The following is a 21,439-nucleotide window of genomic DNA, read 5'->3' as shown; positions in this document are numbered from 1 at the left end:
GTTCAGCCCCCCACCCTCAGCACAGCCAAAGCTCAACCCCATGAGACCAGAAGACAAAGTCATGAACCTGGTCTCAATACCCCCAGGATTCAAGCTCACTGCTCAAGTATACTGAGCTGGTGTCTGTGGCCTGAGCTCAAGAAGAGGAGTAGCTTTCTCTCTCACAATGCCGAGAAGAGAGGGCCCAAGTTCATATGCCAGTGTGGGAGCCGGGTGTGCTCCCTCTGCAACAGCAGTCCCCAACCTTTTTGGCACCAGGTGCTGGCATTGTGGAAAACAATTTTTCCACAGACGGTGGGGTGGGGATGGTTTCGCGATGGAACTGTTCCACCTCAGATCGTCAGGCATTAGATTCTCATAAGGAGCACGCAACCTAGATCCCTCACGTGCACAGTTCACAATAGGGCTCGCGCTCCTATAAGAATCTAATGCTGCTGCTGATGTGACAAGAGGCGAAGCTCACGTGGTAATGCTCACTCACCAGCCCTCCCCTCACCTCCTGCTGTGCGGCCCAGTTCCTAACAGGCCACAGACCAGTACTGGTCTGCCACCTGGAGGTTGGGGACCCTGTTCTACAAGATCTGTCCAGGAAGGGTGTAACCTGTCTGTCCACAGCCTCTGCCTGAGGGAGCACCACTGCCTGAAACAGCTAACAGTCCAGTTGATCTGGGCACGGAAGGCTGGGGGACAAAACTACCTAGTTGGGCCTGCCCTGGGGGCAGACACTGGAGGGAGGCCTGGTTGGGTGAGTGCGAGCTAAGTGCTCCCCACAGCCATCTGCTGGGCAAAAAACCCTGGGCTGCAGGCACCACACCAGGTGCACACCCACAGAACCACAGCCCTGCCCGGGGATCCTCCCCCCTTGACCCACATTATATCAACAGACGACCCGCAGATCCGCAGACATACTCTACAACCTGCTCTGACTCTACCAAGCCCAGACAACCAGCACGTCCCCAGAGAGTTGTAGGTCTCTCGGCAACCTAACTTTTGGCTTGGGCCGCTGCCCTAAGGGTGGGAGGTGTGCAGCCCTCAAAATTCAGGTGTGGTACCAGTGATTGGAAGGGGCTCTCCCAAGTTCCAGGAACTGATTTGGTGAGGGGGTTATCTCTCGCCTTCCCAATCCTACTTCTCCCCCTTCCCCAGAGCACTGCTGCCAACACGCTGAAATAGAAAAGAGGCATGCCAGCCCGTACTCTAGAGCACCGTCTCCTGGATTGCAGGCTGAATTACACCACCAAACAAAAATCATTATATACCTTCAACACACATCTGTGAAACCCAATGCAGGAAAGTAGCCACAAGGAAGGAACCTGTGTAGAGTCCTGGCCATCTGAAACCACCCAGAAACAAAGGCCAATCAACTACACACAATACACACCACAAATCCTCAAGAGAAAAAAAAGAACATAAAAACAAAAATCCCCATCCAAATGACAGGAATTTCAAAACGATAAAGAAACATCAGCATTTTCAGAGGAGGAATAATCAGCACAAGAACTCTAGCAATTCAACAAATCAGAGCATTTCATTACCTCCAAAAAATCACACTAGCTCCCCAGCTATAAATTCTCACCAGATTAAAGTGTAATGACATGCTTTATCACAGACATGTGATTCAGAATCTCAATGGCAACAAAGCTCAATGAGATTAAAAAGAAAGTTGAAATCCACTCCAAGGAAGCCAGTATAACCATCCAAAAGTTGAAACACGACAGAGCCATTTTTAAAAAGAATCAAACTGAACCTCTGGAGCTGCAAAATTCAACACAGGAGGGACCTTCAAAACCAGATGAGACCAAGCGGAGGGAAGGATTACAGAGCTCAAAGACCAGTCTTTTGAGTCAGCCCAGTCAGACAAAAATAAAGAAAAAACCATTTTAAAAATGAACAAAACATCTGAGGAATGTGGGATTTTGTAAAGACACTAATCTATGACTCATTGGCATGGCTGAAAGAGAAGGAGAGAGAGGAAGCAACATGGAAAACATATCTGAGGATATAGTCCATGAAATTTCCCCAATCTCATTACAGAGATTGATGGAAAAATTCAAGAAATTCAGAGAACCTCTACAACCATCCCCAAGATACACAGCCCATCAGACTTTCCAAGGTCAACATGAAAGGAAAAATCTCACAGGCAGCTATAACAGCTGCATCAGGTGAAAAGCTGACCTCTTTCCGGCAAAAACCTTATAAGCCAGAAAGTGGGGCCTGTTGTCAGCATCCTTAAAGAAATTTCAGCCAAGAACTTCATACCACTCCAATCTAAGCCTCATCAGTGACAGAGAAATACAATCTTTTCCAGACAAACACTAAAGAAATTCATTACCGCTAGACCAGACTTACAAGAGATTCTTAAGGAGTTCTAAATATGGAAAAGAAAGAACAATACCCACTACCACAAAAACACACTTAAGTACATAGCCCACAGACCCTATTACACAACTACACAATCGAGAGTACAAAGCAAACAGCTAAAAACATCATGGCGGAATCAAAATCTCACATATAAATATTAATACTGAATTCAATGGTCTAAATGCCTCACTTAAAAGGCACAGAGTGGCAAGTTGAATTAAAATAAAACAAACCAATAAGAATCAACAGTCTGCTATATTCAAAAGACACATCTCACATGTAATGGCACCCACAGGCTCTGAGTAAAGAGATGGACAAAGATCTGTCATGCAAATAAAATGCAAAAAGCAAGGGGTTGTTATTCTTAGATAAAACAGACTTTAAACCAACAACAGCCAAAAAAGGATGAAGAAGGGCATTACACAATGATAAAGGACTCACTTCGCCAAGAAGACATCCCTAACCTAAATACATACCCACCCAACACTGGAGCACCCACATTCAAAAACAACCAAGTACTTCCAGACCTACCAAAAGACTCAGTCACACAATAACAGTGGGGATCTTCAACATCTCATTGATAGTGTTAAGGAAAATCATTGAGACAAAAAACTAACAAAGAAATTCTGGGCTTAAATTTAACACTTGACTAATTGGACCTAACAGACATCTACAGAATACTCCACCAAACAACTGCAGAATACACTTTTTTCTCATCTGCACAAAGAACATACTCCAAGATCAACAACATGTTTGACCATAAAGCAAGTCATGATAAATTTTTAAAAAATGAAATCACACAACACCATTCTCTTGGACCACAGTGCAATAAAAATAGAAATGAACACCAAGAAGATCTCTGAAAACCACACAATTACATGGAAATCAAACAACTGGCTCCTAAATGACTTTGGGAAAAGAAAGAATTTAAGGCAGAAATCAAACAATGATTTGTAATAAGCAAAAAGAAACATCATACCAAAACTTCTGGGATACAGCAAAAGCAGCATAAGAGGAAAGCTTATAGTGCAAAACAAATATGTTGAAAAGTTAGACAGATCTGTAATTAACAATCTGACACTGTGCCGAGAGGAACTAAAAAACAAGGACAAAATAACCCCAAAGCTGGCAACAGAAAAGAAATAACTAAAATTAGAGCATAACTGAGAAAACTTGAGGCCCAAAAATCCATACAAAGGATCAGTGAAATCAAAAGTTGGCTTTTTGAAGGGATAAAAATACTGATAGGCTACTAGCTAGATAAATAAATAAATAAATAAATAAATAAATAAGAACATCTAAATAAGCACAATCAGAAACAACAAAGATGACATTACAACCAATCCCACAGTAATACAAAAGATCCTCAGAGACTACAATGAACACCACTGTATACACACAAACTAGAATATCTAGGAGAAATGGATAAATCCTTGGAAACCAACAAAGATTGAACCACGAGGAAATTGAAACCATGAACAGACAAATAACAAGCTCTGAAATTGAATCAGTAATAAAAAACCTACTAGCCAAAAACAGATTCAGATCAGACTGACTCATAGCCAATTTCTACCAGACATACAAAGAAGAGCTGTTAACAAACCTAATGAAACTATTCCAAAATATTGAGGAGATACTTCTCCCTAACTCATTGTATGATGCCAGCATCATCTTGATACTAAAAGCCAGCAAAGACACAATGAATAAAGAAAACTACAGCCCAATATTCCCAATGAATGTAGACACCAAAGTCCTCAATAAAATATCAGCAAACAAAATCCAGCAACACATCAAAAACTTACTTCACCACAATCAAGTCAGCTTTATTTTTGTGATGCAATTGGTTCAAAGTACACAAATCAATAAATGTGTTTCACCACATAAACAGAATGAAAACGAAAAACCATATGATCAACTCAAAAGATGCAAAAAAGCTTTCAATAACGTCCATCATCCCTTCATGAAAAAAACACCCAACAAATTAGGCATCAAAGAAACAGACCTCAAAATAATAAAGGCCACTCTATGACAAACCCACAGCTGAAACCATACAGAATGGGCAAAAGCTGGAAGTGGGGGCTAAGTGCAGTGGCTCATGCTTGTAACCCCAGCATGCTGGGAGGCGAAGACAGGAGAATCACTTGAGGCCAGGAGTCTGAGACCAGGCTGGGCAACACAGTGAGACCTTGTCTCTATAAAATAGTAAAGAAAAAAATTAAAGAAAAAAGAACAAAAACAGTTGGAAGCATTCCCCTTGCCAACTGGAACAAGACAAAGATGCCCACTCTCACCGTATGTATTCAACATAGTACTGGAACTCCTAGCCAGAGCAATCAGGAAAAAGAAAGAAAGAAAAGGCATCCAAAAAGGAAAAGAAGCCAAACTATCTCTCTTTGCTTGATGATATGATTCTGTACCTAAAAAACTCTAAAGAGTTTGCCAATTTATCCTGGAACTGATAAATGACTTCAGTCAGGACACGAAAATCAATGTAAAAATATCCATAGCATTTCTATATACCAATAAAGTTCAAGCTGAGAGACAAATCAAGAATGTAATCCAATTTATAATAGCCACACACAAAAAAGCAAAATACTTAGGAATGCATCTAACTACAGAGATGAAAGGTGGTTACAAGGAGAACTACAAAACACTGCTGAAAAAAAATCATGACACCAAATAGATGACACCAAAAAAAATGGCAAAACATTCCATGCTCATGAATTGGAAAAATCAATAGCATTAAAATGGCCATACTCCAGAGTTTGCCACATATGGGTGGTCCGTCTGTTCCTGTCCCCTGTGAGATCCAGCACTGAGGCACAAAGGACAGGAGAGGGTGGGGAGGGGTGGCAGCGTGAGTCTCACCGGGTGTGAGCTGGCCAGCCCCCTGGCTCAGTGCTCCCTCCTCCACCTCCTTTGAACGGGGGACATACCATGTGGCTAAGAAGGGCATCTCAGCATCTGCCGCTCAGGCTAGGTGGACAGTGAGGAAGGGGACAGGGGAGGTCTGAGGCTTCAAGGCTAGTGTCTCCACAGGCGCTGGCAGTGATTTCTTTTTTAAGCTGCTCTCCCTCCCTTCCCTCCGCCTGCCTCCATCCTAATTGAAGCCATCGCCTCTTCAGTTACACTGCTTCCTAAAATAGTGTTCTGATCACGCCCTGGGTGCTCACTGAAAATGCTTCAGGGGCTCCCTGCCATCTACTGGAAAAAGGCAGAAATCCTTAGGCTGGCGTGCCAGGGTCCAATCAGAAAAGCGAAACCCACCTGGGATGTTTCCGCAGAGGGAACGTCGTGTAGGGCATTGTTATGGGCATGGGAAGACTGAAAGGGCAAAGAGAGACCGCTGGGACAGAGAGTGGCAGAAGCAGCTTCCACCCCTGCAGCCAGAGGGACAGAAGGAAGGCAGGTTTGGAGGAGGGCCCGGGACTCTGATGGGGAAGAAGGGCCGCTGCTGGTAAGTGGTGGGAGAAACAGCCTTGGGGATGGCAGGTAAACCTGTCTCCTGCCTCCCACCTTCCCTTCTCCATCTAGTGTCTCCTTGTGGGGAAATTTAACAGGGAACCCAGAGACGAAAGAGATGGGGTTTGCAGAATCCCTGCACCAGAGAGCAAAGTGGTTTGAAGCTGAGCGACTTTTGCTTCCTAATGGGCACAGGTGGCACTCTAGGTTTCCGTGTCTGGCCCCAAACTCCTGGCTACACTCTGACCAGCCAGCATGTCGCCTCCTGCCAAGCTCAGTTGTTCTGGAGGTCCCTGTCGTCAGATCTTTGCCCTTCATCACCCGTCAAATTCAGGACCTCGTTGAAATGCTACTTCCCTGATACCTTCTCGTACTTCCATTCTTAAACCTTTGTTGCTGTTAAGTGTTGAGATGAAACATGTTTGCTTTGTATTCTAGAAGTTTCTGTGATTGACCATACCTGAGCACAGAGATTAACTGGGGTTTGTTCCAGAAACAGCATTAATCACAGTGCCCGGCACATAGAAGGGTCCAGAACTTGGAGCAAGTAACTGAACTCAGGCGGTTCCCACGCAGGCCACAGAGTTGGACAAAAACAGCTTGACCCTGGGGCTTGCACTCAAAATGAGCCTTACCCCTTTAAGAGAGGGCAGGTCTTTTCCCTCTCCGGCTCACCCCACCCCTCCTACACAGTAACTGAAACCTGATCTAATCCCTTTGCACGCGGGTAATTTATTGGTCTGTTGAGCTTTTCTTGGTGGCAAATTGCATTGTCTTTATTCCTGGGTTCAGGCTCTGCAGCGGCTCACTGCATTCCTAGCACTCCTTTCTCAGGGTCGATCCTTCACACCCCCTCGTGCACTGCAAAGTAAGTCTTATTGGGCTTCTTTGTTATGCAAACAGGGCGGTAATAATCAGGCTATTATTCTGAAAGATTGGGCTTGATGAACAGTTCAAAGGAGGTCTCTGAAAGCAGCTAGTGCCTCATTGGTGCATAAATATTTTCATCCTGCCAGCGTTGGTGCAGCTGGTGCTCCAAGCGCCCTCCCCTATCTTTCTGATTCTCAGAGGTGCTAGGTTGCTATTAAAAGGAAAAGAACTAAGTCAAAAAAAAAAAAAAAAAAAAAAAAATGGCCATACTGCCCAAAGCAATCTACAGATTCAATACCATTCCTATCAAACTACTAACGTCATTTTTCACAGCATTAGAAAAAACTATTCTAAAATTTCATATGGAACCAGAAAAGAGCCGAAACCCCCAGAGCCATCCTAAGCAAAGAGAACCAAGCCTGATGCATCACATTACCCAACTTCAAACTATACTACAGTAAACAAATGCTACACTAAACAAATCAGCACGGTACTGGCACAAAAACAGACACATAGACCAAAGGAACAGAACAGAGAGCCCAGAAATAAAGCCACATGCCTACAACCATTGGGTCTTTGACAAAGCCGACACAAATATGCAATGGGGAAAGGACTCCCTATTCAATAAATGGTGCTGGGATGACGGGTTATCCATACACAGAAGAATGAAACTTGACCCCTAGCTATCACCACATACAAAAATTAATGAAAGCTGAATTACATTCTTAAAAGTAAGACCTCTAACTATAAAAATCCTACAAGAAAACCTAAGAAATGCACTATTAGAAATCAGCCTCTGAAAGTAATTTATGAATAAGCCCTCAAAAGCAATTGCAACAAAAGTCAAAATGAAAAATTGGGACCTAGTTAAACAAAGGAGCTTCTGCATAGGAAAAGGAACCATTCAAGAGACTAAATAGGCAACCTAAACAATGAAAGGATGTATTTACAAGCTATGCATTGAACAAAGTTCTAATATCCAGAACCTATAAGGAACTTAAATCAACAAACAAGAATTTAAAAAAATATATAAAAGCGGGCAAAATACATTAACAGACACTTCTCAAAAAAAGACATAAAAGTGGAGAGCAAACATATGAAAAAATGCTCATCATCACTGATCATCAGAGAAAAGCAAATCAAAGCCACAATGACATACCATCTCACACCAGACATAATGGCTATTACTAGAAAGTCAAAAAATAAGCAACAACAACCCAGATTTTGGCAGAGTTGCTACAGCGAAAAGGGAATTCTAATACACTATTGGAGAAAATGGTAAATTCGTTCAGCCACTGTGGAAAGCAGTTTGGAGGTTTCTCTCACGGAACTAAAAGTAGAACTGCCATTCAACCCAGCAATCCCATTAGTTGGTTAAATATCCACTTCCCACCACCAAAAAATCATTCTACCAAAAAGACACATGCACCCAATGTTCACTGCAGCACTATTCACAATAGCAAAGATATGGAATAAAACCAGAAGCTCATCAATGATGCACTGGATTAAGAAAATGTAGCACATATACAATATGGAATACTATGCAACTATAAAAAGAACAAAATACTGCCCTTTGCAGCAACATCGATGCAGCTGGAGGCCATTATCCTAAGCAAACTGATGCAGAAACAGAAAACCAAATACTACATGTTCTCACTTATAAGTGGGAGCTAAACATTGGGTACACATGGACATAAAGATGGGAGCAATAGACAGTGGGGACTATAAGAAGGGGGACTGGGTTGGACAATGGTTGAAAAATGACATGCCAGGTACTATGCTCATTACCTGGGTGATAGGTTCAACTGCACCCTAAACCTAAGCATTATGCAATATACCTGTGTAACAAACCTGCACATGTACTCCCTGAATCTGAAAGTTAAGAAAGAGAAAGAATAAGATAAAAATAAAATGCCCTTTTTAACTTGCAATAAAAAAACACCAATAACATTCTTCACAGAAATGGAAAAAACAATCCTAAAATTCATATGGAACTGCAAAAAAGCTAGACTATACAAGCCAAGCCTGAGGGAAAAGAACAGAGCTGGAGGCATCACTCCACCTGACTTCAAAATATATTACAAGGTTACAGTAACCAAAAGAGCAAGGTCTTGGTATAAAAATAGAAAATTAAACCAATGGAACAGAATAGAGAACGCAGAAATAAATCCACATATTTACAGACACCTGATTTTCAACAAAAGTATCAAAAACATACATTGGGGAAAGAACCCTCTCTTCAACAAATGGGGCTGGGAAAAGTGGGTATCTGTAAAAAGAAGAATGAAACCAGGTCCCTATCTTTCACCATATACAAAAATCAACTCAAAATAGATTAAAGACTTAAACATGAGATCCAAAATTATAACACTACTACAAGAAAATATATGGAAAATGCTTCAGGACATTGGTCAAGGCAAAGATTTTATAGCTAAGTTATCACGGGCATATGCAAAAAAAAGCACAGGTATAAAAACAAAAATACATAAGTAAAGCTATATTAAAATTAGGTTTCTTCACAGCAAAGGAAACAATCAACAAAGTGAAGGAAACAACCAACAATTGTAGACTGGGAGAAAATATTTACAAATCTATTCATCTGAGAAAGGTCTAATATCTAGAATATGCCAGGAACTCAAACAACTCAACAGTAAAAATTGTTAATAATCCCCCCTGAAATGTGGACAAAGAATTTAAATAGACATTTCTAAAAAGAAGACATACGAATGTCCACAAATGTATGGAAAAGTACTCAACGTCACTAACAGGAAAATGAAAACAAAATCCCAAATAAGATATCGTCTCACCACAGAATGGCTACTATCAAAAAAATCAAAAAACAAAAAACAAAGAAACCAGAAGTAAAAAATCCTGGCGAGGTTGGAGAGAAAAAGAAAACTCTTATGCACTCGTGGAGGGAATGTAAACTAGTAAAACCATGGAAGTTTCTTAAAAAGCTAAAAACAGCTCTCCGCCAGACCGTCGCCGCGCCGCCATCATGGACACCAGCCGTGTGCAGCCTATCAAGCTGGCCAGGGTCACCAAGGTCCTGGGCAGGACCGGCTCTCAGGGACAGTGCACGCAGGTGCGCGTGGAATTCATGGACGACACGAGCCGATCCATCATCCGCAATGTAAAAGGCCCCGTGCGCGAGGGCGACGTGCTCACCCTTTTGGAGTCAGAGCGAGAAGCCCGGAGGTTGCGCTGAGCTTGGCTGCTCGCTGGGTCTTGGATGTCGGGTTCGACCACTTGGCCGATGGGAATGGTCTGTCACAGTCTGCTCCTTTTTTTTTGTCCGCCACACGGAATTGAGATGCTCCTTTAAATAAAGCGTTTGTGTTTCAAGTTAAAAAAAAAAAAAAAAAAAGCTAAAAATAGAAGTGTCATATGATCCAACAATCCCACTACTAAGTATTTATCCAAAAGAAAGAAAATCAGCATATCAAAGGGATACCAGTATTCCCATGTTGATTGCAGCACTATTCACAACAACCAAGATACAGAATCAACCTAAATGTTCATCAACAGATCAATGTGGTTGATGAGTAAAGAAAATGTGGTATATGTCCATAGTGGAATACTATTCAGCCATAAAAAAGAATAAAATCATGTCATTTACAGCATGGATGAGGACATTAAGTGACACTAAGTGAAATAATTCAAGCACAGAAAAATAACTACTGTATGTTTTCACTCATGTGGGAGCTAAAATTTAAAAAAAAGTTCACGGAAGTAGAGAGTAGAACTGTGGGTATTAGAGGCTGAGAAAGGTAAAGGGGAGTAGAAGATGGGGAGAGGCTGGTTAATGGATACAAGATTACAGTTACATAGGAGGAATGAATTCTAGTGTTCTGTTGCATTGTAGGGTGAATATGGTTAACTAATATATTTTTTTTTTTGAGACGGAGTCTTGCTCTGTCACCCAGGCTTGGCGTGCAGTGGTGCAATCTCAGCTCACTGCAATCTCCGCCTCCGGGGTTCAAGCCATTCTCCTGCCTCAGCCTCCCAAACAGCTGGGATTACAGGTGTGTGCCACTACACCTGGCTTGGCTAGCTAATATTTAAAAAGCTAGAGGAGAGGATTTTGAAAGTTCACAACACAAAGAAATGGTAAATGTTTGAGGTGATGGAATATATTAATTAGCCTGATTTGACCATTATGCATTGTTTACACATATCAAAATATCACTGTGTATACCATAAATATGTACAATTATACAGGTCCACAAAAAATCAAAAGAAGCCAGGTGTGGTGTCACATTCCTGTGGTCTCAGCTACTTGGGAGGCAGAGGCAGGAAGAATTCTTGAGCCATGGAGGTCAAGGCCGGCCTGGGTAACATAATAAGACACCATGTCTAAAAAAAAAATACATCAATAAAAATAAAAGCAAAATCATTCATCCTATATACAGACTATGGGTGAAACTTAGTGACTTGCTTCTAATGAACAGAAAGTGTTAAAAGTGATAACCATGTGGCTTCCAACATTAAGTTAGAAGAGGCTCTCTACCGCAGACTGCTCACCCTTGGACCCCAGCCCCCATGCTGTGAGGAAGCTTAGGCCACAAAGAGAGCCTAGGAGTTCCAATGTAGGTATTTGGGCAACCTGCCCCAGCTAAAGTTCCAACCAATAGCCACCATCAGCAACAGACATCTTAGTGAACAAACCTTCAGATGATTCCAGTCCCTCAGCCTTTGATTTATCCCAAGTGAAGCTGAAGGGAGCAGAGGCAAGCTGTCCCAGCCAAGGTTTTCCCAAGCCACAGATTGGTGAACTAAACGAATGTTGTTCTTAGCCACTCAACTTTGGGTTATTTGTTAGGAAAAAATAACCAGAAAAATAAATTTAAACACGGAGACAACAAGAAATAGAATAACATACCCAGTAGAAATTAGTCTCCTTTAAAGTAAGATCTAAAAAATGTTGAGGTTAATTTATTAATGACAAACAACTCTAATGGGAAGCAGCATACAACCAGGAGAAGGATGTAAGAACTACTGCAGAGGAAGTTTAGAAAAAGTTCCTTTCGATTACAAATTCTGATGACTAAGCCAGTGAGGCTTTTAGAATTTGTCCCCCGAGTTATGAAATAAGGAAGATGAAGAAGGAAGGAGATATATAATTTGAAGTATAAAGTTGAAAAAACCAGAAATATTTGATTAATAACCAAAAATCAGACATTGTACCTGATTTCAATGAACTGAAATTCTAAAAGTGATAAGCAGCTTTGGATATTTATTAATCAATCTAGGATTCAATCTTCATTTCCATTTCCTCAGTGAGAAAATTAACAAAATATTATGGAATCAGTTTTAACAATCTCAGAAGTAAAAATGTAGTGTCCTTTGAGTGTTAAGCTATTAAATGCAATTTCCCCTTTACCTTACTTCAAGCTTATTTGTATGGAGAAGGGAAGAGCATCTCATCTTTATGTTGTATCAAAATGCTTCTCCATATCATACAAATTGGCTCTGAAATTTTGAAATTTATACAACTAATTCAACCATTTGTTTCGATAAATGCCTGGACATGACCTGATTTCCAGTTGCTGCACTCCTGGAAGTTGTTCTTTGAATGGGTTGAAGTATTTATTCAATGAATTATGTATTGAACTATAAAAGCATAGCTATGCATCTCTATTTAAGCAAAAGGAGGTAAATGCAGGGAACTCTGGTTTCTGAGAATGTAGTATCTGTTCCAAGAAGAGGATTCAGCTCCGGGAGTGTACAAGAGAACCAGGTGCTGGGTCAAAAGAGTATCTAACTGTAAACTGCAACATGATGAATTAGCTCAATTTCCAATGAGGAAAGATGACAGCCTAGACTTAATCTTGCCCTTCATAGATAGATAAAATCTACACATGACTCTATGACTTACAATGAGTTAATAAAAACATAATGCAGTAAATAGGAGACGGAGTCAGCATATCCTGTGACCAAGATTTGATGGAAATGGGAATGAAGAGAGAGGCACTGGGTGAGAGACAAAAGGTATGACTGGAGAAAAAAAATTAATGGGATCTGTCTCCGTAAGCCTGACTCTCATCATGTCATGGAGTCAGCAAGGCATAAGCTGGCCATACACTCCTTCAAGAAGCAAAAAGTGAAATTAAAGACATTCTACTACTTGAATTTCTATTCTTACATAAGACAACTGGTAATAAGCAACAGGACTGAAAATGAATTTTCCTAAAATGTGATTTGCTACTGGCATAAGGATAAACATAGCTCAATATATTAGAACTGAGAATCCAAAAACAAACACACACTTTTATGGTCAAGTGATTTTCAACAAGGGTGTAAAAAAAATTAAATGAGAAATGAATAGATTTTTCAACAAATGGTTCTGGGAAAACGGTATATCCACATGCAAAAGAATAAAGGTGGACTTCACCAAATGTCATACCTAAAAGTAACAAAATAGAACCGCTAAATGTAAGAACTAAAACTATAAAATTCCTAGAAGAAAACATAGCCATAAATCTTTGTGACTGCAAAACAAACAAACAAAAATTAACTGGACTTCATCAAAATGTGAAACTTCTGTGCTTGAACAGAGACCATCAAGAAAGTGAAAAGGAGGCTGGGCATGGTGGCTTATACCTATAATCCCAACACTTGGGAGGCCGAGGTGGGAGGATTGCTTGAGCTCAGGAGTTCAAAACCAGCCTGGACAACATAGTGAGACCTTCTTTCTACAATTTAAAATTATATAAATTTTAAAAACATAATAAATCATAAAAAAGAAAATAAAAAGGAAAGCCATTGAAAATATTTGGAAACATATCTGATAAGGGACTTACACCTAGGGTATATAAAGAACTCTTAAAATTCAGAAATTTAGGACAACCCAATTTTAATGTGGGCAAAAGATTAGAACAGATATTTCTCCAAAGAAGATATACAAGTGGCTCATAAGCACATAAAAAGAGGCTTAAAGTCATTCATCATTAGGGAAATGTGAATCAAAACCACAATGAGGTACCACTTCATACCTCTAGGTTGGAATCCTTTTTCAATCAAAAATATGAAAAATGTTGGCAAGGATGTGGAGAAATTAGAACCCTCATACAATGCTGATGGGAACATAAAATGGTGCAACCACTTTGGAAAGCAGACTGGCAGCTCCTCAAAAGGTTAAGTATAGTGTTACCATATGACCCAGAAATTCAACTCATATGTATATACCCAAGAGAAAGGAATACATATACAAACACAAAAACTTGTAAATAAAAGTTCACAGCAGCATGATTAATAATAGCCAAAACATGGAAACAACCCAAAGGTCCATCAACTGATGAATGGCTAAATAAATTAGTGGTATGTCCATACAGTGGAAAATTACTCAGCAATAAGATGAAATTAAATACTGATACATGTTACAACACAATGAACCTTAAAAATGTTATGCTAAGTAGAAGAAGCCAGTCACAAAAGACCACCACACATTGTGTGATCCAATTGATACGTGGTGCCCAGAATGGGCTAATCTATGGAAACAAAATAGATTGCTGATTCTTTTCAGGGTCATGAAAATGTCCTACAATTGATGATGGTGATGGTTATGCAACTCTGTGAATATATTAAGAGACCATGAATTGTACACGTTCAATGGGTAAACTGTATGGTATGAGAATTCTCTCTCAGTAAACTTGTTTTTAAAAATTCAGTGGTAGAATCTAGATATATCTCTTAATTCTCTACTTTGGATGTACATACTATACATGATTTGTAAAAAAGCACAATATATTTAAAATGAAAGGAAAATAAAGGAAGTACCTAACATTTCAAGTAGTTTGTAAATTAAAACATTTGCATTTTGGAGAACAGTACTATGGCCTTTCTGTACCAGTTATCCTGAAATTCATGAAATAAATATACACAGATTCTGTACCCATTCACAAAAGTAAAGATAAGAAATAAGACAATTTTCTGGAACATTCTATTAAACATTATCCTATAATTTAATCTGGCTTGCCTCACCATGGCAATAGAGAAATCACTAAAAAAATACTACTTCACAGGAAAAAAAAAAGCCTCTCAACTTCTGTGAGGAATACTGAATAATTCCCAATTTTCCTAAGGATCTTTGGAAATGATCCTTATTTTTAAAATGTATGTACTTATGAGGAGAAAAGGACAGAATGAAAGCCAGAGGTTAAGAAACAAGTGTATTATAAAGATAATTAAATTGTAATAAAATGAATTATAATAAAAATACAAAAGAAAGCTATCCACTGCAATCAGTATCCTAAAACATCTGACATTATTTCACCACCTATAGATTAACTGTTGACATGTTATGTTTCATACATACTTCACTTCTGATTTGACCCAATTTCTTCTTTGAATCCTGTGTCTCATCTAAATTAATGTGACAACGTGAGGTAGCCTCTGACGTAGGTTGTTGTTTTAGGAGATCGGTCCATTCTTGTTGGAATTCTCTCATAACTACCTGTGAAGGTATTTTTTGTTACTGATTTATAAATCACCTTATTATTAAATTATGGTAGTAAGATTTAACTCTAACTTATATACTTTGAAAAACATCAACACATACATGATTCGCCTTCTTTTCCTCATGTGCACACATTCTTGTTTATTACTGAATTTAGTTAAGGACAAAGAAGGTGTTATCTTCCTGCCAAATCGGTTTTCTGTTAACTTAGGCAATAGATTCAGCCCACTACTCACTCTTCCCTGAAACATCTGCAGTGCTTAACAACCTACTGAAGTCTCAAAAAGAATTTGATACGTGGGTGGGGCTGCTGGTGGTACATCCCACACTGGTAAAATGTTTTCCCTGTTTTTTATTAGAAGCTCAAATCAACCTCAGAGTTCCTTCCATATTCAATTGCCTGCTCAGATCTTCTAAAAGATTCCTATCTCACAATACAAGTAAAATTCCAATGGCCTTTGAGGCCCTAGGTAACCTGGCCTCTACCTCCCTCCTGATCTCAGCTCCTACAACTGTCTCACCGATTCAGTCCATTCCTGCTATATGTGAATCCTGCCACTTCTGATTAGTTTGAAAATGGGACTCAATGCCAAACAAATAAATCACAGATAGCCACAGTTACCTTTGTACTATCAAAGTTATATCCGAATGATAGGCAGTGAGCCTTGAAATGAAAATTATGAGCAAATTCTTTGTAAAAACATTCAAAGTAAATTATAAATACCAGTGGTAAGATTAAATGTAACATGGCTTTGCTGAAATTCACATCTGTCCCAAATTATGATTTAATAAAAAGTAAATGCTTTTAGGCCGGGCACAGTGGCTCACGCCTCTAATCCCAGCACTTTGGGAGGCCAAGGCGGGCGGATCACCTGAGGTCAGGAGTTCGAGACCAGCCTTGCCAACATGGCAAAACTCCATCTCTACTAAAAATACAAAACTTACAGATCAAAATTCCATCTCAAAAAAAAAAAAAAAAGTAAATGCCTTTAAAGAATTGAGAGGTCATAACAAGTAATTTGAGACTGAAATCGTCTCAGATTTAAGTCAAATTGATATGAATAAAAATAAAATTATACCAACTTAAATACATTACAAAATTACTGAAGGAAAAGTATTATGAGATACAGCAGTATACTTCAGTTCACCTGGGAAATGTGGAATTAACGGTCAAAGCAACCCTCCCCACTGAATCTTAATTTCAAAATACTCATGTCAGGTATGAGCATTTCTGTTTATCTGCTTCATCATGGTATTAAAACATGGCCACATAAAGGCATTGCAATGATCATTTCAGCAGCATAAGACTACATCATGAGTATTAGTCTGTACCTATTAACACTGTAACTGAACTTGAAATTTCATAGGTGACACAATTTCTTTATGCAAAGTAAAGCATCTTTCAGGTTTAACTTCTTTTTCACTGGTACATTTCTAGGCTGATACAGCAAATACATTTATGATCTATACATTTTATATTCAACTAGATACAACATTTAGCCATAACCAAATATTACTTTACATTTTCTTTCAGGAAGGTTGAAAAATATTTTATCTTTCTTAATACTTACTTTTCTTCCTGCTTTCTCTTTCTCACATTGATCCATTCTTTCTTTTAAATGATTATATTCATCCATCAGCTCCTTGTTCTTCTCTTGTAGTGAAAGAATCTGCTTTTCACTCTCAGCTTGAAGATTTTTGGCAGCAGAATGAAACTGGTCTTGGATAGTACTGATTGTCTTTTCTTGACTGTTAGCTTTCTTGTGAGCATCATCCAGTTGCTGTCGAAGCAACATATTTTCACTTTGTAGTTGAGATAATCTCTCCTCTACAGATTCCTGCTTGGCAATGTATTTCTTCAGTTTGCTTTGTGCAATTTGGTACATTTGTTCAGTTTCTTTCTTCTGACACTGTGTTTGGCTGAGGTCTCTTTGCACACGTTCCAAAATCAAACTCTCTCTTCCAAGAGCATCTCTTGTGTTATGGAGCTGAATTTGTAGGCTGTTAATTTTACTGTCAGCATTAGAAAGTTTTTCAGAAAGAATCTCATTCTTAGCTTGTAGGCCAGACATATCAACCTTCATTTTGTCATGTAAACGAACCCACTCTTGTCTTGTTCTCTGGAAATCAAGTTTTAGGTCTCTTGCTGTCTGACTTTGATCACAGTCACGTACAGCAGCAGCCAGTCTACAACGGTATGATTCCATTTCTATTTCTAGTCTTTCTTGGTTCTGTTTCCCATTCTCCAGTTCAGAATTGAGTATTTTGTTCTCAGCTGTCAGATTGTTCAGCTGTCCACTGTACTGGAGTATTGTTTCTGTTAATGTTTCCTCATTTAGTTTTATAATTTTTTGAAGGTTATCATTCTTTTCTTTCACAGCCTCAATGTCCTCAAAATATTTCTTTTCCTTTTGCTTGTTCTGATTTTTTATTGTATCTATTTCCAGTCTCAGCAAGGCAATTTCTTCCTGCAACATGCAATTTTCATGAAAGAGATCCTTTTCTTTCTGATGCCTATGAGAAATCTAAGTAAGAAAGGAAACATTCAGTAGCACTCAATAAAATGACAGATTATGATTTTCTCTGAAATTAAATAACCTATACATGTATACAATGAAAAGATTGCCATAAGTGGATATCCAACTGGAAAAAAATATTCTATCGAAACTTCAAACCTCATAGAGCATAAATTCCCAAAACTTCATAAGTTTATTTGAAGACAATGAATCCATGAATGTAGAACATAAATAACTAGAGAATTTTTAAGCATCTCAGAATTGGAAAAGACGGTCTCCAAATTACAACAAACTCAAAGGCATTAAAGATTAATAAATTTGACTACATTAAAAAATTGGCTTTACACTCTGACATCTAACCTATACACCACCCTATAGTAAAAGCTGTAGCTTTGCATATATCTGGACAGAGGAAATGTTCTAGCGTTCTTTAAGTTCTTTTTTTTCTGAGAATATTCTATAGCTATTTATTTTTCTAACATTTTTCTCATCAGTTATATAAGAATTACATTTATTCATAAATGCTAAATCTAAGCATTATATTAGGCTTTTTTTTTTTTTTTTTTTCGAGATAGGGTCTCCACTCCATCACTCAGGTTAGAGGGCAGTGACGCAATCAAGACTCACTGTAGCCTTGGCCTCCCGGGCTCAGGTGATCCTCCCACTTCAGCCTCCTGGGTAGCTGAACTAGAGGCACACACCCCCACACGCAGCTAAATTTATTTGTACTTTTTGTAGAGATGGGGTTTCACCATACTGCCCAGGCTGGTCTGGAACTCCTGGGCTCAAGTGATCCACCCACCTCGGCCTCCCAAAGTGCTGGGATTACAGGCGTCAGCCGCTGCACCTGGCCTTGTACCAAGCACTTGTACATGTATCACTGAACTCATTTATATCACAATTCTGAAAGGAGAGGTCAAAAAATATGCAAGTTGCAGGATTTTCCCTAGGTCCCCTTACTTTACTTCTAGTGCTCTTCCACCAAACCACAATTACTTCTGTGTTGTGTATATATAAATATAAAAGAGGCTTATTTCAAAACACGTGGTAAAAAAAGAAGTTACAGAGCTTTTCTTAGAAAATCATGAGATTATCTGTTATTACAATAACTTACGTTTCCTCTTTATAATGCCTGAAACAGAAATAAGCATGAAACAGGGTGAAATACACTGAACTATTTTTCTTTTCTTTCTTTTTTTTTTTTTTGAGACGGAGTCTCGCACTGTTACCCAGGCTGGAGGGCAGTGGCCCAATTTCGGCTGACTGCAAGCTCCACCACCCAGGGTTCACGCCATTCTCCTGCCTCAGCCTCCCGAGTAGCTGGGACTACAGGTTCCCGCCACCACGCCTGGCTAATTTTTTTTGTATTTTTAGTAGAGATGGGGTTTCACCGCGTTAGCCAGGATGGTCTTGATCTCCTGACCTCGTGATCCACCCGCCTCAGTCTCCCACACACTGAACTATTTTTCTAAGAAAAAACACTTACCAATAAATTATCACCAAGTTTATATTATGGCATATCATTGTTTTCAAAGCTCTTTGCACTGAAATGAGACGCTACTTGGAGCAAACTGTTACTCTCCTCAAAAGTAAGGGAAACGGCATCTGAAGTACGGCCTCTGAACTGGCTATACATTTCATCCTTATTGCAAGTGGAAATAATAATCTAACCTCTCCATTAATATATTAGGAAGATGAAATAATGTCTGAAAACTAGAACGTCTGTTGTTAGTAGCAAGGATTTTGAGATTGTGGAAAGATCATTAATTCTATGAAAAATAACAAATGTTTCTCCTTTGGATAAGGCCACTGAGAATGTCACTACTTGACTCTTGCAAACAAATGGAGTTGAATTAAGAACATGACTTTATTCAATGAGCCAAAAATGCCAGAACCACCATCACCACCCCCAAATGTGTGTGTGTGTGTGTGTGTGTGTGTGTGTGTAGTTCAAAAATCCATTGTACTTTCCAAGTTGCACAGAGTTGTTTTTTAAAAATATATTCACATACAAAAATATATTTGAAAATGACTAAAGAAAATACCTCAGAATTCATTTTCTTTCGAGCCATTTCTAGTTCCTTTTGTTTACTCGTCAGAATCTGATCTTGTAATATTCTGGCGTCCTGTTCTTCAGAAAGTTGCTTCTGGGCATCGTTTCTCTCCTGCACAACCTAGAGATAACATGGAGGTTTTGGTCTAATAGCACTGAAAAAGAAAATCTAAAAGGTTAAGAGCAGAGCCTCTCTTATAAAACGGTTAAAAAGAAGTAGCCTGTTAAAACACAAGAACTTTTATCCCTCAAGAATCACTCAAATCTTAATTGCATACATGACAGCTAAATCTGTCAAAGAGGAAAAACAGTTCTTAACTACGGGAAGATACAGCATTATGAAATAAAATTTCTTTCAAAACATTTAACTAGTGTCCTTATAGTTTCAAAGGTATTTAGCCTGTATTTTAACATAAAAAATGTGTAAATGAACAGCTATATTAGTGATTAAACTCAACTTATCCTCCAGTCTAAAAACACAGACTGAGCATCTATTAGATGACAAGGTTTACAGTAAATAATTTTATCTATAAATGTCATAGTTCGTTCTTAAGAGGAAATAACAGTTTTGGTTTATTTTAAACCTAAATGATATACATGAAGCCAAAAAATTATAAGTAATACCGATGAAACATAAAGTTAGAAAAATGAAGTTTACACCAAAGATTAATTTACCAGATCCAAGTTATTTCTTACTGTCCTCAATTCCTTAACAAGTCTTCTCAGATTCCATTTAAGTTGTTGCTTTGTTTCAACCACTTTCCCACACTCCTCTTCTTTTATTCTTAACTGTTCACTATCTTTATTATACAACATAATGGCATTTCTTTTCTCCTCATTTTCTTGTTTTAAGGCAAGTCTGCAGTTAAACATGGATTACATTAAAATGTGTTTTGTTAAAAAATAAAAAAGTTTATTCTGTGATCTGGCTCTTCCCATGTGGGTTTATTATCCTCATAAAAACTCCTATGCTCTTGTTTCCTTTCTAGTTCTCATGTTTTTAATTTCTCACTTTGATCTCTTCCAAGGGACATATATATTTGAGAGGTAGTGAGGAAAGAAATATTGCATTAACTGGTAAGTTTCTGTTACTAGTAACCCTGGTAAATATTATGGAAAAGCATATTTGAAATTTTTCAGTAAAGTTACAAGTTGAAAATTACTTCTTTTTCACGTTATGCAAGTTGAAAATTAATTAGAACAGATCATTTAGAGTTAGCTAATTTAAAAGAAGTTACTGTTTACAAACAAGTTTAGAAATTCACTAGAAATGCATTTTCATCTTCATGAAATAGTGTATGTGTAGTCATAAAAATGATTTACAGTGTAAGATAACACCTTCAGATGTCATTCACACAACATGTATCTGCAGATTACTATAATCCAAGACTAGCCTAAGCTGTCTATAACTGTTACCCCATCCTTTTTATGTTTCTCTTTTGGGTAACACTTTCAACTTATCTTCTTGATTCTTTAGTATTTCATCACCAATTTTAAAATCCCTTTTTGGAACAAGACAGGATCTAATATTTAATTTAAAAGTAAAGGATGATATGTGTTTCAACAATGAATTTGGAATTAATTTTATCTGCATATGAGAGATAGGGAATAAAATAATCATCAATTACTGTCCATTTTACTTATTTCGTGCATATTTAGAATAAAACTGGGAAGTCCTAGCCAGAGCAATCAGGTAAGAGAAATAAATAAAGGGCATCC

The 21,439-nt window shown here is 38.5% G+C and overlaps 2 protein-coding genes across 8 annotated transcripts in view; one reads left to right on the top strand and one right to left on the bottom strand.

Annotated features, from left to right (window-relative positions):
• The window catches only part of LOC107968995 (coiled-coil domain-containing protein 144A), a 93,721-nt gene that overhangs the window by 21,786 nt on the left and 50,496 nt on the right, over positions 1-21,439 (bottom strand). For 5 of the 7 annotated variants that reach the window (XM_054670405.2, XM_054670402.2, XM_054670407.2 and 2 more), the window contains exons 10-13: positions 20,396-20,579; positions 19,713-19,841; positions 16,723-17,676; positions 15,011-15,148 (exon numbers count right to left, since the gene is read on the bottom strand). In XM_054670405.2, coding sequence (XP_054526380.1) covers positions 15,011-15,148; positions 16,723-17,676; positions 19,713-19,841; positions 20,396-20,579 — 1,405 coding nt within the window. The remainder of the gene's footprint in view (positions 1-15,010; positions 15,149-16,722; positions 17,677-19,712; positions 19,842-20,395; positions 20,580-21,439) is intronic. The other 2 variants (XM_054670409.2, XM_054670408.2) reach the window with 1 other exon arrangement.
• On the top strand, positions 9,650-10,038 carry LOC129137604 (small ribosomal subunit protein eS28). Its single transcript, XM_054670424.2, has one exon. It carries the CDS (start codon positions 9,692-9,694, stop codon positions 9,899-9,901), a length of 210 nt encoding a protein of 69 aa, XP_054526399.1. The 5' UTR covers positions 9,650-9,691; the 3' UTR covers positions 9,902-10,038.

Source organism: Pan troglodytes, chromosome 19 (genome assembly GCF_028858775.2).
Source record: "Pan troglodytes isolate AG18354 chromosome 19, NHGRI_mPanTro3-v2.0_pri, whole genome shotgun sequence".
Classification (NCBI taxonomy): Eukaryota; Metazoa; Chordata; class Mammalia; order Primates; family Hominidae; genus Pan; species Pan troglodytes.
The sequence above is the reverse complement of the archived record's forward strand: the minus strand, read 5'-3'. Positions and strand labels throughout refer to the sequence as shown.

Coding starts and splice junctions, on each gene's coding strand:
- LOC129137604 (XM_054670424.2), top strand. CDS start 9,692: ATGGACACCAGCCGTGTGCAGCCTATCAAGCTGGCCAGGGTCACCAAG.